Source organism: Sciurus vulgaris (assembly GCF_902686455.1).
Source record: "Sciurus vulgaris genome assembly, chromosome: 17".
Classification (NCBI taxonomy): domain Eukaryota; kingdom Metazoa; phylum Chordata; class Mammalia; order Rodentia; family Sciuridae; genus Sciurus; species Sciurus vulgaris.
In genome coordinates this window covers 13,896,125-13,910,433 of record NC_136478.1, presented here as the reverse complement: position 1 = coordinate 13,910,433, position 14,309 = coordinate 13,896,125, and the positions used below count along the sequence as shown (strand labels likewise).

The 14,309-nt window shown below is 41.7% G+C and overlaps 1 protein-coding gene across 1 annotated transcript in view; it reads left to right on the top strand.

The window, feature by feature from the left end:
- The first annotated feature begins 859 nt into the window (after positions 1–859).
- Positions 860–14,309, top strand: part of PMFBP1 (polyamine modulated factor 1 binding protein 1) — a 29,474-nt gene continuing 16,024 nt past the window's right edge. The window contains exons 1-6 of the mRNA XM_079117737.1: positions 860–1,484; positions 3,529–3,750; positions 9,961–10,131; positions 11,092–11,202; positions 13,502–13,628; positions 13,701–13,858. Of these exons, the coding sequence (XP_078973863.1) occupies positions 1,173–1,484; positions 3,529–3,750; positions 9,961–10,131; positions 11,092–11,202; positions 13,502–13,628; positions 13,701–13,858 (1,101 nt within the window). The 5' untranslated portion in view covers positions 860–1,172. The remainder of the gene's footprint in view (positions 1,485–3,528; positions 3,751–9,960; positions 10,132–11,091; positions 11,203–13,501; positions 13,629–13,700; positions 13,859–14,309) is intronic.

Here is a 14,309-nt window from a genome sequence, read left to right as displayed (position 1 = left end):
CACGCCATAACCTACTGGTTTGTCTTGCTTTCTCTCTCTGTTCCATGCAGACTCCATGGAGGCAGGTATCTTGTCTGTCTTAAACAGTTTACCTCCATCACCTAATACAGGGCTTGATAGAGTAAGTGCATCGTAATACTGGCTGAACAAATTAACTAAAGAAAAACACAAAGACTAGTATATTTATGTTCATAGTGGCATTATTCACAATAGCCAAAACTGAAACAGTTCAGATACCCATCGATGGGTAGATCTTTTTATCCACCATAAAAAGGAACAGAACACTGATTCTTGCTGCAACCTGGATGAACCTCAAAAACTTAACACCAAGTGAAAGAATTCAGACACAAAACATGATGTATTGTACAATTCCATGTATGAAACACCTAAAAAAGGCAAATCCATAGAGGCAGAAAGCAGATTAGTGGCTGCCTGGAGGTGGGGGAACAGTAGTGACTGCAAATTTTCATGAGAGAATTTTAGGGATGATGGAAATGTTCTACAGCTAGAATTGTAATGATAACTGCATAATCCTATAAATGGATTATAAATTACTGAACTGTATACACAACAATGATGGAATATCATGATTAATTTATTTGACATAAAATGACATTATAGGATGGTAACAGGGTGAGTTTAGCAGCATTTCAGGTAAGTTGTGGATTGGCAGGTGGAGGGCACACCACACACACACACACACACACACACTCAACATCCCCAAGGTCTCCCCTTCCTTCAGGAGGTAGAGACAGAGGCAGTGCCTAGATGGGGACAGTATCTCTCTCTCTCCATCCCATTTTCCAGTATTCCAGAACCCCCAAGAACTTACCCTTGACTCCTTTCAATATTCCTTTACCCAGGTATTCCAAATGTGGTCCAAGAACATGACCCCAAAATCCATTTCTTTCCAAGTCAAATCTTATCTTTACATGTGAAGGTCAAAACATAAGCATTTTATTACACACCTCCCTCTAGATCCTTAATACACATGTGTTTTTCTTGGCCTAACTAAACTTTCTGACAGGTAAGAACCATCTTTTTTTCTTCTTTTGAATCCTTCTTACAGAGTGGGAATACGAAATGATATCTCTCCTTGTGAACAGAATGAAATGTTTAGTAAGTTCTCTGTGGATGATAGGGTGGATGGGTGGATGTGAACAGTTGAACAGATGAAAAACTGCATCCTTAGTGATGTGCTAAAGCCTTTTCTGTACACCCTCTCTGTACGACAGAACAAGAAGCAAGCCCAGGTGTTGGCATTCGAGGACTCCCTGATGGAGTTTGGGTCCACTAAAGAGTGTCATCTGAGACAACTCCAGCAACTGAAGAAAAAATTGCTGGCCCTTCAGCGAGAACTGGAGTTTCGCACCGATGAATTACAGACTTCCTACTGCTCTCTCCTGCAGTACCAGTCCATCCTGGAGAAGCAGACTTCCGACCTGGTTATTCTTCACCATCACTGCAAGCTGAAAGAAGATGAGGTACCGCTAGCTTAACTACAGAAATGCAGAAATCAGGTCACCCCCGCCAGAAAGCAAACACTGGACTTAAAGGGGGGAGCTTGGCAACATCTCGAGCAGGTTTTTAGCAAAGTCAGGTTCTGATTATATGAATTTCTGGCATCTACCCAGTTGATGAGATAACCAGACACTGGGTCTGATTCCATCACTCAGAGTTTTAGATCCTATAAACTTAGCTTAAGTGTATTCTGGACATATATAACTATAAATTCATGTTCCAGGATAGCATCTTTTCAACAAAAGAATAGCATCCCTGTACAATCCCAAGACTCAAAACTAAGAACTAAAGCCAGTAGCACTAACAGCAACAGAATCATTCTGTGTAATGGGACGGGCAGACTCATATATGATATATATACTATATATAAGATATAGTATATATATCTGGGGGTTTCCCCTTGGCATTGTCTTCCTCCAGATTTAAAGAAAATTCCAAGAAGTGTTTAAGCAGTGCTGTTGCTTAAGGACTATCTCCAGGGGCTTTATGAGGAAACTTAGAGACACAGAATTTTTTAAAAGGGATTATTGTGAGAATTTGCTGAAAAGAATTGAGAAGGGAAGGACAAAGAAGAGGTATTCTACAATATACAGTTTGGAACAAAGGCCGTGAGCATAAATCATGGTTCAATAAAGCTTAAGTGGAACTGTGTTAAAATTGACTGGTTCCACAAAAGAGTCTGGTTTCGCCATCTCATCTGCTGAAAGTTTCCATTAGCTAAGTCACCTGCTGTGGTTGGTGGACCTCCAACCATCACATCCCTGTTCCACATAATCCAGAGGAAGAGGAGGATGGGAAGAAAGGCACACTACTTCCTTTTAAGGACACTTTCCAGAAACCCTACACAACACTTTCATTTGTGTATCATTGGACAGAATTAGTCACATGGCTACTGCTAGTTCTTGGGAAGTCTGGGAAAAGTGGAGCTTTTAGAGGTCTATTGACGCACCAATAAAGTTAAGTTCTGCTACTAAGGAGGAGGAGGAGGAGGAGAGAGATGGAATTTGGCAAGTAGCAGACACTGCCACTGACCCCACACTGAGGAAGTGCTGGAAAATTTACTTGAGGCCTTCTGCCAAGTTTCCCTAGTGCTTTGTTACACAGAAGCATCAGACTTCTGCCTAAGGTCCAATTCAGCCAACAGCCTAAGACAAGGATATGAATACACAAATGTAGTTAGCTCGGGAAGCACATAGAGAGACAAGTCGAATAAGGCCAGGAAGCCCATGAGTTTAATGGCTTACACTAGTGGAAGGGTTCTATCAGTACTGGGTTACTGGAACCAGCATGAAGTCTTCCATGATGAGTCTCCTCAGCACTCCTTGAAGACAAGCAGTTCCAGCCATACAATGTAGCACACACTAAACTGTATACAGTTGTCTGCTAATTTTAAATCTTTTCTCCCCAAGATTGTGAGTTTTTAACTCTTTGAGAAATGAGTCTGTCTCATATGTATATATCCCCTCTGCACCCAAGCAGTGTTTATGAGTATTCAATAAATATCTGTCAGATGGATGACTAATTAAATGATTAGAAAGAAAAGGAACCTAAATAAGGATCATGCAAATCTCAGAGGATCTTTAGCTGGCACTTCCCCACTGTCTCTTGGGAACTTTGCCAATGTGGTCCAGGGTACATGAGGGGTTTTCCAAATTAGATCTCTGGAGAACACCTAGGGAAGAAAGAATACTGGCATTTCAAGCCCGTAAAAAAACATGCAAGAGTACAAATCCATTCCTGCTAATCAACAAGTATTTTTTGAGTTCTTACCACATGGCAGACGAGGAGACAATAGGCATGGTCCCTGGTTCCAAATAGGACAGTCTTCTATTTCTAATCATTCCCATTCTGATATCACACACAGCTTTTAGATCCTCACTGCGCCTATTCCCTTCATCCGGGTTTCTAGTTCAGACTTAGGAATGCTTTGCCTAGGGTCTTATAACCATGCCCTTTGCTCATTAGATGCTTCGTGGGTTCTATGTGGTTTCCTTCCTCCACTAACAGGTGATTCTCTACGAGGAGGAAATGGGAACTCATAATGAGAACACAGGGGAGAAACTCCATTTGGCACAGGAGCAGCTTGCCTTGGCGGGGGACAAGATCGTCTCCCTAGAAAGGAGCTTGAGCCTCTACAGGGATAAATACCAGACTTCCCTGAGCAACATCGAGTTGCTGGAGTGCCAAGTGAAGATGCTGGAAGGCGAGCTCAGGGGGCTCATCAACCAGGTAGGACTCAAACCAGGCTGCTCAGTCCAGAGGTCAGCAAGCAGACAGGCTCCCACGTGGTTCCCTTTAATGGCCCTTCACCAGAAACTAAGACCCTCAAACAGATGTCCACTCCTGCCCTTGAATTTTGTAGCTCTCAGTTTTTTAATTTCCAGCTTTCATGTTTTCTTTAGGGTTACGCCTTAGCTCTTCTGGGGTTCCCCGATTAGTATAAAGAGTCACCACTTCCAATAAAGCAGAAAGAGAATTGCCAGTGAGCTCCCCAGTCTTCCATCTCCTCATGGAGGTCTGGTAGTGAGTTCTTCCAGGTCCCAGGACTCCTGCAACCATGTCTTCAGGACCAAACAGGAGGAAAAGGCCATGAAACGTGAGAAGGAAGAGCCAAAGGGCTTGGACTTGTTTCTTTTCTCATTACTTTTTTTAAATTACACGAGTAACACAATGATATAGACTCTCTATGCAGAAGGATGGAGACTAAATGTGAAAGTCTGACGTCAGCCTGCTCCCCGCACCCTTCAGTCACTGTCCTGGGAACCCAGGGCTTCGGTGACGTGGTTACATATACGAATGGCTGGGGCTCTCTTTTCACATAAATGGGCATTATAAATGTGGTTTTATAACTTGCTTTTAAAAGGTGTATCTTAACAAATTTAGTTACTACTTGTATTCTATAGGATGAATGTACCATCTACTGACTTTTTTATTTTCTGTTACAAACAAGTTGTCCTTATTTCAACTCTGTCCAACTTCAATTCTGAAGTGTGATTGTTTTGGTCATGGGACATGCTTATTTTTAATGTTTAAAAATATTGCTAAATTATATATCCCGAAAATGTTTATGCTTTTGTCAACAATGATTAAAGAGTTTTTTCCCCTCCACACCTACCCCCACTGTTTTCAATCTTTTTTAAGTTGTGCTAAACTGAGGACTGGGGCAGGAGGGAGTTTTCTCATTATTTCTTGTATCGTTTTCACTTCATTAGTTACAATAGTCACAGGTTGGGTTCCCCAGGAAGGAGACTCCAAACAGATGAGCATTCAGGATATTTAGGGATAACTGGTGCTATTAACGCCCGAGAATAAGGGGAAGGAAGCAGAGATGGGTAGGGAGAAGCAGGCTGTTTTGTCTCAACAAAGGCTCGGCTGACCCCATGGGGTATCGTGGGACTGGATGCAACCCCAGAGCAGCCTTAAGCTGAGGGAAAGGGACCTGGCTTTGCACCTCTTTGTTGATCACTTATTGGATGTGGGGTGCCCCTGGGAAAGGTGTGACCTTCGGCCAAGCAGTCTTCTTCAGCCCAGGCAGTCCCCAGAAAGGGCTGATTCCCGGTAGCAGTCCTTATAGCTGCTGGGCCAGTAAGTTCTTCCCTGCTGAAAGGGGGTCTGGCTGGCACAGGGGTCACCACCACAGGCAGGGACGTGCTGACCACTATTCATATGGGTCATAGGGAGCTGTTTTACAAATCACTTCTTTTAATCCCTAACCCATTTTCTTACTGGATTGTTAGTTTTTTTGTGTGTTCATTTATAAGAACTTCTTCATCTATTATGAGTAATAATGCTTCATTATGAATGCTGGAAATATTTTTCCCATGAGCCACAACTTTTCATTTTACTTTATGAATGGAACTTTTCACTGTACAGAAGTTTTATAATTTTTATAGAGTTGAATCTGCCAGTCCTTTTTTATAGATTCTAGGTTTTATGTCTTGCTTTGGAGGGCTTCTCTACTCCCAAGATTATGAAAGTTTATCTCAGATTTTCTTTTTGTACTTTTATAAATTTTGCATCTTTATGTTTTTATCCTTAGTCCATCTGGAATATATATCTCATATACATATTTATCATCGTATATAATTTGATGTCTCTATTTTTTATCTAAACGGATCTCTACTGGCCCCCAAACCATTAGATGAACATCCCAACTTCCCACTGATTTGAGTACCAATTCATAATACTGATTGTTTCATACACAGAGCTCTTTATGGGCACCTTTCTTTGCTCTGCTTTCTAGAAAGTTCCTACACCAGTTTCAGAGGTTTTAGTGACTTTAACTGCTAACATGTTTTAGAGCTCCTTTTAGGATCATTCCTCCTTCGTGAGTATATTTCAGATTTTTCCTAGTCATTTGTGTACATCCCCTCATGATGAAATTTAGACTTTCATTGGCTGACTTGCACATTATATATTAACTTGGGGGAAATTAGCATGCCCTCGGAATGTGACATACTTCTTGTTTTATTCTGATTTTTGGATGTACCCTTTTACTAAGATTTTACACTTTTTTTTTTTTATAAATCTCACATACCTCTTGGTGAGTTTAAGCCTAGATATATTACAGTTGCCATTAGTTTTATGAGTAAGAACTTTTATATATTTAATCTTAAGAATTACTACTGAGGTGTAGGAAACCTTCTCTCTTACCCTGCCACCTTACTAAGCTCTCTTAGGGGGTTTTCAGTTGAACATCTTAGATTTGTCTAAATTGATTTCACTTTATAAGTTTATACAACTTATTTTCTATCTCATTGGACCAACTAGAACCTCCGGAACAATGTAAAATCACAGTTATCTTTGTTTTGCTTCTTACTTTAAAGGAAATGTTTCTAGTATTTCACTATTAAGCATAATGCCATAGTTGCTGAGCTAAGTAATGTGATTCTTGAGTTTACAGACTTAAAAACTGTCACTGAAAGGTTAAAGTATCTACTATTTTTATGAAATCAAATTTAGCACGTTGACTCTACTTCATGTACAACAAGAGAAACAAGTTTACCCCATTTGTTTACAATGAATCAAAATAAATTAATTTAAAAAAAAAAAAAAAAAAACTTAGTTCTGTGTCAGAAATCCCGGTACCGAAATGGTACCATGGAAGTAAAGAGATCAGTATGAAATAGTGATGAGTCCATGATTTTAAAAAAGGTCAGTTTGTAGAAATCCATAAGAAGAAAAGGTTATTGGAATACTCAACAGCACATTCACTCTCTAAAGTAGTCTCATATAGGTTGGATTTTAAAGATCAGATTATCATAATTTTGATCTTTGGTCAAAATTCTGTACCTTAGAATACTTACAGCCACATTTAACACCATATGACTTTGTCTACTACAGATATGTGGCAATGCCACCAACTATGTTATTCTCTAAAAAGTAACTTTCTCTTATTGATTGAAAAAATACAGTTCTTATAAACAAAACCCATATATAAATATACACATAAATTAATTTTATGGCAGAAGCTTGGAAGTTATAATTTTGGCAGTTGAGTGTGTATTTGACAAATAAGCACTATACTTTTCAAATGATTTGAAAATCACATTTATTTGCCTCTTTATTTTGGTAATGGTTTGATTTTTTTTTTTAATTTTTAAGTAAAATCACTAATCTTGTGCGATGTTAGCATGGAAGTTATCCGAAGTGTCTTTGCATGATTGTGCTTTAACCAGGGTGGACATAGCTTAAATTATAAAAACTAAAGATTAAAGTACAAAAAAGCACAAATTCCTGCTGCCTACTTCTAAGAGAACTTTTGTTCTTCATAACTAAATAGCACGTCACTGATTCATAGGGGGTTTAAATTAATTCTGTGGGTTAGAATACCAGAGTTACTAGTGTCCATTTTCATCTAAGATCTTTATTCTCTTAACATTCTTGGTCCTTTGAAACATTTCAGTATTCAAAAATACTGCAATGTTGAGAAAAAAGACATTGGCATATCCATATGTATGCTGGTCATCATGATCGGTGTGGTACAATTAAAAAAAAAAAAACTATCATGCCCTTCAAAAAAAAAAAGGCATAATGCCTGTTGTCTTTTTGTTTTAATGTCCTTTTTCAGGTTGGAAGCATGACTTATATCTAGCTTATCAAGAATGTTTATCAGAAATGAATTTTGAATTTTACCAGATGTATTTATGAGCATCAATCCTTTAATGAAGGAGATTATATCAACAGATTTTCATATACAGAATAATCTGTGTTCCTGGAATAAATTCTACTCATGATGTGTTATTTTAATAAACTGCTTTACTTAGGATTAAATGTGTTAAATTTTTATTTTTTAATTTATTTTCAGAAATGGGATTATTTTGTGCTCTCATCTCATCCAGATGTCTGAATTATGCTATCCTACTATGAAGAAAAGCTTTTCACCCATGTTTAAAATATCTGGAGCTGTTCCTACAACATATAAAATGTCTATTTCTTTAAGATCACAAATAAACCCAACTTATATACCTTAACTGTACTGGGCAGTATACTATCCCTCTTCTGCGTTATTGGACTTTTCCTTTTGCTGTAATGATTTCTTCTTAATTCTTTCAGAAACAATTATGAGTGGAAATTTTTCTCCACACTTTCACATCTGGACAAGGTTTGTTTTGACATCATTCTTGAATGCTAATTTAGCTGGATAGATAAACTTTCAAAAGCACCTTCCCCTAAGTCTTTGAAGACACTTCTGCCTGTGTCCTACCACCCAGTACTGAAGATCAGTTTTGGGGTGTCGTTCTGTTGTCTGTAGGTCATCTATCTTATCTCTCTAACGTTTTTAGGCTAAGGATATTTTATCTTTCATTAAGCCTCTCGAAATACTTAACTGACTTTTAATCCAAAGATCTATGCTTTTCTTTGATTCAGAGAATTTTTCTTCTATTACTTTTAAAATCAATTTCCTTTTTTCTTTCCAAAGCATTAAAAAGATATTAAAACCTACAGATATCTTCTTCTAGTTTCTTAACTTTCCTGTTATGTTTTCCATGCCTTTGCCCTCTTAGACACTAAATTATTTACACAAATGTCATTTGTGGTTAATTTTAGATTTCTGACTGGCCTTTCTGCAGGTTGCTCACGGGCAGCTTTCACGCTCAATGAACATGAACTATTTCTAACTTGGCCTGAAAGGCCCAGGTAGAGAGGAGGTTTAATGGGCAAAGGAATCTACCATGCAAACTAGAACTCTTTGCTCTTTTTTTATTTTTTTCTATGTGCATCAGTTCACCCCATTATTAATGCAGACAAATGGGAAGGTAGTGACCTTCATGCATGATTTCAGATGATCTAAGGAAAGATATTTTTAAAACAAAAAATACAGTTCTCAGAAAGATTGATTGGTGTCTATTCTTTTTTTTAAATATAACTTTATTTTATTTAGTTTTTTTGTATGTGGTGCTAAGGATGGAACCCAGGGCCTCATGCATGCTAGGCAAGCACTCCACCACTGAGCCACAACCCAGCCCTGGGTGTCTATTCTTACAGCTTCTTTTGAAGGACACTTCAAAAGAAGTGTGCAACATCTAAGTTCAAATATGAAGCAGCAGTCCTACATCTACAGATATAATCTGCACAGTTGCCAAAATAAATACTCAAAGATTTATGTACAAAAGTAATCATTTCAGTTTCATATTAGAAATAACCTATATTATCATCAGTAAGAACCTGGATAAATACATATAAAGGCAATTTAAAAGGACAAAAGAGAAGCATTAGTACCAATTTGGATAAGTCCCTAAAATATCTTGTAAAGTTAAAAAATCCATTCTGTACGTCACAAAGCCAACATAATCCATATTCTATAGATTCATTTATGGTAGGTAAACATATAGATAAGGTTCTAGAAGGATACGCACCATTTGTCATCTCTGGAAAGCAGAGAGGGATAAGGGAGAGGCGTAATGGTCAAAGGGAAATTTAGTCTTGATGGTAATGTAGAATGTTTTAGAAAGATAATATAGACATGGTGACTTGTTTGATGTGGACTTAATTTTTAAAGTATAAGAAGATAGATCTACAAATACTGATGTGAAAAATATTCTAAGGACAAAGTTTGAATTTCCAAACGCAAAGTTCGGAATAGTATGTAGAAGACTCTTTTGCGTAAGGAAACGAGAGGGGTCATATAAATACACACCTGTGCAGACACAAATATCATAGAGTACCTCTGGAGGGGCCCAGAATTCTGGTGACACAGACAGTCACCGAGGAGAGGCCCAAGTTCCCAGAGGCTGACATTGCCTATGAACTGTTTGGACTTTGGCCCCGTGTCTGCACTAGTTGCTGTTTTTTTTCTTCTTTGGGGGGGAACCACGCTTCCCATACGTGAATGGGTACTTTCAGAACCTAGGTCTAGAGATTTTCCATACTCATGGACTTCTGAAGTTAATTCACAAATTACAAACAAAACTAACTCATCATTTTTAAATATCCCAGGAGCCTGAGAACAAGGGTGACCACCCAAAGGTGCGTATATACCCTTCTCCCTGCATGATTCAAGAGCACCAGGAGACCATGAAGCGACTGTCTGAAGTCTGGCAGAAGGTCTCTGAGCAGGATGATCTGATCCAGGAGCTTCGAAATAAGCTAGCCTGCAGTAATGCTTTGGTAAGTTCCTCATTCTAGAACATTTTTCTGAGAGATCCATAATGAAACCATGAGGAAAGAAAGGAGAAAATCACCTAAATTAATCTTTCATTAAGAATCCTCAAATGTCATACATACTTGACCCCACCTTTTGTTCATATTCTCTGTGGCATGCTATTAGGGAGCTATTTGTATTAAGTTTGAGAGTCTAAAGAGACAATGTCTCAACAACCTCAGAAGGTAAATGGTTAAAAGGTAAATGGTTAAAAGAGTTTAAGAGAAATGCTGGAAGAGTTATGCTTGTTATGGAATAATATGCAGTGAGTAAAAAGGATGAAGCAGATCTTTGTGATACAATGTTGAGAATAAGTTACAAAATCCTGTTTTTTTTAAATCTCTGATCATAATGCAGAAGTATACACCATAAGTTTTCAATCATGTTCTCCCTCCCTTTCTGGAAGTGGGAGAGGACAGCAGAAATAATGATATTTTCACATCTTTCAATGTTTGGGTTTTGTTTGAATTATTTTCAACAACTTCAAAAAATCATGGCAATGAAACAAAAATTTTATTTTTTCTTAATTTTCAAAAGAAAAAATTACATACGCTTTCATCCACTCCATAAGAAACTTCCTTCCTTAATTCTCAAACCCTGAATCTGGTCCTCTGATTGATTAGACACTGGTCTCCACTGCAGCCTCCAAGAACCATCTTCTGCCTCATAAAGTGGACCCCACAAGAAGTTCAGGATGGAGTCCCAAACGTGGCTGCCGATGCACTTGATGCAAATCACTCTCTGTGCCTAGATAACCTTGATAAAAGATTGAGAGCATAATTTCTTCTCCCTACCCACCCTACAGGAAGTGCATGATAATCACAGAACAATGCAACAGACAGGCTGCCGAAAGGAACAGCCTGCAAAGACAGCAACGATGGCAAGATGCGACACCACTCATTCACCTGACTTGTGCTCGCTTGCAGGTTCTGGAGCGGGAAGAGGCTTTGATAAAATTACAAGCAGAATTTGCTTCTTACACAGCCACCCACAGACATCCTCCCTGCTCCGCAGAAGACTGTGAGGACATCAAAAAGGTGGGACACTTTGGTTTATTGTGCCTGGTGGCAGAAGGTTGAACAGGACTTTCCTGATTATTTTTTATGTTTATATTATAATTTATATTTTATTTTATATTTTGGGACCCTGGTTGGCCCTGCCACAAGAATCCTGGGAATATTCTATGCCAAGTCCCAAAGATTGTGGCAGCATTCAATTTTGGAATTGCACCTGTCTCTACCTGTTTCTAACAGAGCAGCTAACAGCACTCCTGTTGGCTTGGCAGATTGGAAAGACCATCCAGCCTTTTAGTGTCTGGCCAGAGTTCAAAAGTTACAAAATTTAGGAAAGATTATTAATGCAAGTTCATTACTTTTTCTTGAAGATTCTGTAAACTTCAAAGCAGTGTCAAAGGTTGGTTCTAATAATGAATAAGCATTTACACCATGTAAACAAATTGCAAAATCTAATGAACCAATAGTCAAAACTTAGTCAGGGGCTGGGGCTGTAGCTCAGTGGCAGAGCGCTTGCCTGGCTTGTGTGAGGCACTGGGTTCAATCCTTAGCACCACGTAAAAATAAACAAATACAATAAAGCCATGCTGTCTATCTACAACTCCAAAAAAAATTTTTTTAAGAAACTTAGTCAGGCTTCCCCCAGGCGAGGTCAGACCTGAACTTAAAGTATGTGACAAAACCAGTCACTCAAGACTATGCCGTGTGGCAGGTGGTGACAGCTCAGGCCAGGACAGGATGCTGCGGGGGGCAGCGGGGGCAGACAGGGCAAAGAACTCACGGATGCTCGCCAGGGGATACCCTAGAGGTTGAGGCAGAGGTTCTTCTCTTCCGGGGACTTCCTGATCCCAGAAAGTTGGAGGAATGGAGGGATGGATATTAGACTTCGCAGTTCTTCCTTGGAACTACAAATACCTGACCGCATTTTCTTGAAAGGTCAGCTCCATGTTATTCACATCTGACCCACAGCATGATCTCCTAACACCCCATCTTTTGCAATGATCCAAACTTCCCTGTGAAATGGAGTATACCTCCCCCACCTTTCCTGTCTACAGACTTCACACGGCCTGATGTTCTAGGTTTTGTTGGTTTGTTTTTAATGGTGCTGGGGACTGAGCCCAGGGCCTTGTGCATGCGAGGCAAGTGCTCTACCCGCTGAGCTACGCCCCAGCCCTACCTGGTGAAAGGATCCGCCTGACTCTTCCAACGGCCCTCTCCTCCCCTCCGCGCCTCAGGCTAGTGTGAGCCTTCGCGTCCCTGCAGTGCCCACGCCGGGCACTCGGGGATGGTCCTGCGGTTCTCCTGCCGCCGCCTCCTGTCTCCACGCTGCGGCTCTCCTTTCTGTCAACTCCAAAACCCTCCCAGCATCCTCTGATGCCCAGACGGCCAACTGCTGCTCCTCAGTCCTCCTCTGGGTCGGGAGGAAGGCTCTCCCTGAACTCCAGCGGAAAAGCCGAAGTCCTTGAGGAGGGACTCCGAGCCCCACCCCAAGTGACCACCCAGGGCTCCCTCACCTATCCTCCTATCCTCCGGTCCCTCGCCCGTTCTAAGCCCACTGGCCTTCCCCGTGTCCTCCCTGCAGGAACTTGTCACCAGCTGGTCCCTCTGCCGGCAAAGCCCTCCCCTCAGACACCTACAGCATGGCTCAGTGCGCTCCTCCAGCAGGTCCCTGCTCAGAGGCCACATCTCGGAGGCCGGGGCAGCTCCCAAACCCGCAACTCACACCCCGCCGGGCCCAGCACCTCCGTGTCCCCAGCTCTCCTGGGTCTCCCGGGAGCTTATCAATACTTAATTTTCCTTTGTCCCACCCCACCAGAAGGCCAGAGGTTGTGCCTGGGTCCTTTGCACCACTCTCCTCAGCACCTCGGATCAGGCCCGGCACATAGCAGCTGCCCCATCCTTGACTGCCCCGCGGGGAGGAAGGAGTAGTTCTTTTGTGCACATTCTGTGTGAGCGTGAACAGTCTGCCATCTTCTTTTTTTAAGTTATTATTTTAAAAAACTTTGTAAAATTGAGATATAATGGACAAGCCATAAAATCTGCCTCTGTGTGTGTGTCTGTGTGTGTGTGTGTGGCCACAGGAGTGGGCCACCGGCACTGCTATCTCATTCCAGAACATTTTCACCCCCTCCCCAGCCTCTGGCAGCTGCCACCCTCTCTGCTTCCCGTCTCTCCTGGTCGTCCGGACCTCTGGCATTTTATTTTGTTATATTTTATTTTGGGTGCTGGGGATCGAACCCAGGGCGTGCGAGGCGCGCTCTGCCACTGAGCTTCGCCCCAGGCACTGGCCGTGTCCTCACCCGCCCACTCTCTTCACTGCCAGATACTGAAGCACTTGCAGGAACAGAAAGACAGCCAGTGCCTGCACGTGGAGGAGTACCGGAGCCTGGTGAAGGACCTGAGCGTGGAGCTGGAGGCCGTGTCCGAGCAGAAGAAGAACATCATGAAGGGTAAAGCCGGGGCGGGGCGGCGGGCGCCCGGGGGAGCGGGCCTCCTCTGAGCAAGCCGCCCGCCCCGTGCAGACATGATGAAGCTGGAGCTGGACCTGCACGGGCTGCGGGAGGAGACGTCCACCCACATGGAGAGGAAGGACAAGGAGTCCGCCATCCTGCAGCACCGGCTGCAGGAGCTGCAGCTGCAGTTCACAGAGACCCAGAATCTCGCTATCTTGAAAGAAAAGGTGAGGCGGGTTACCTGGAGCCGCCAGGGCAGGTGTGAGGCCAGGCCTTGGCTCCACCAGGCCAGCCGTCTCCACCGCGGGGACCGCTTCAGGAGCTTCAGCAGGGACAGGCCAAGGGCTCCCAGGGCCTAGGCACAGATTCAGGGCGTCCTTGGTATTTCCTCTGCACATCAGAAGGGGACATGACTATGCAGGGACCAAAACAGAGACACCGACTCTAAGATCTTCCCCAGCATCGTGGGGTTGAGACCCCCTTCCTGCCTTGCTCCCTTATTTTAACACCTGAGAGTGGAAGAAAATGCTATGAAATAATGTGTAGCTTTAATAAGGATTTCAAGTGAATTTCACCTTTTAAAATTATAAATATCTTAAGAATACACAGACCGAGTAGTTTGAAAATGTCAATGGAGCTCTGCCCTAGAAGATCTGTCATTGCCAACATAAATCAAGT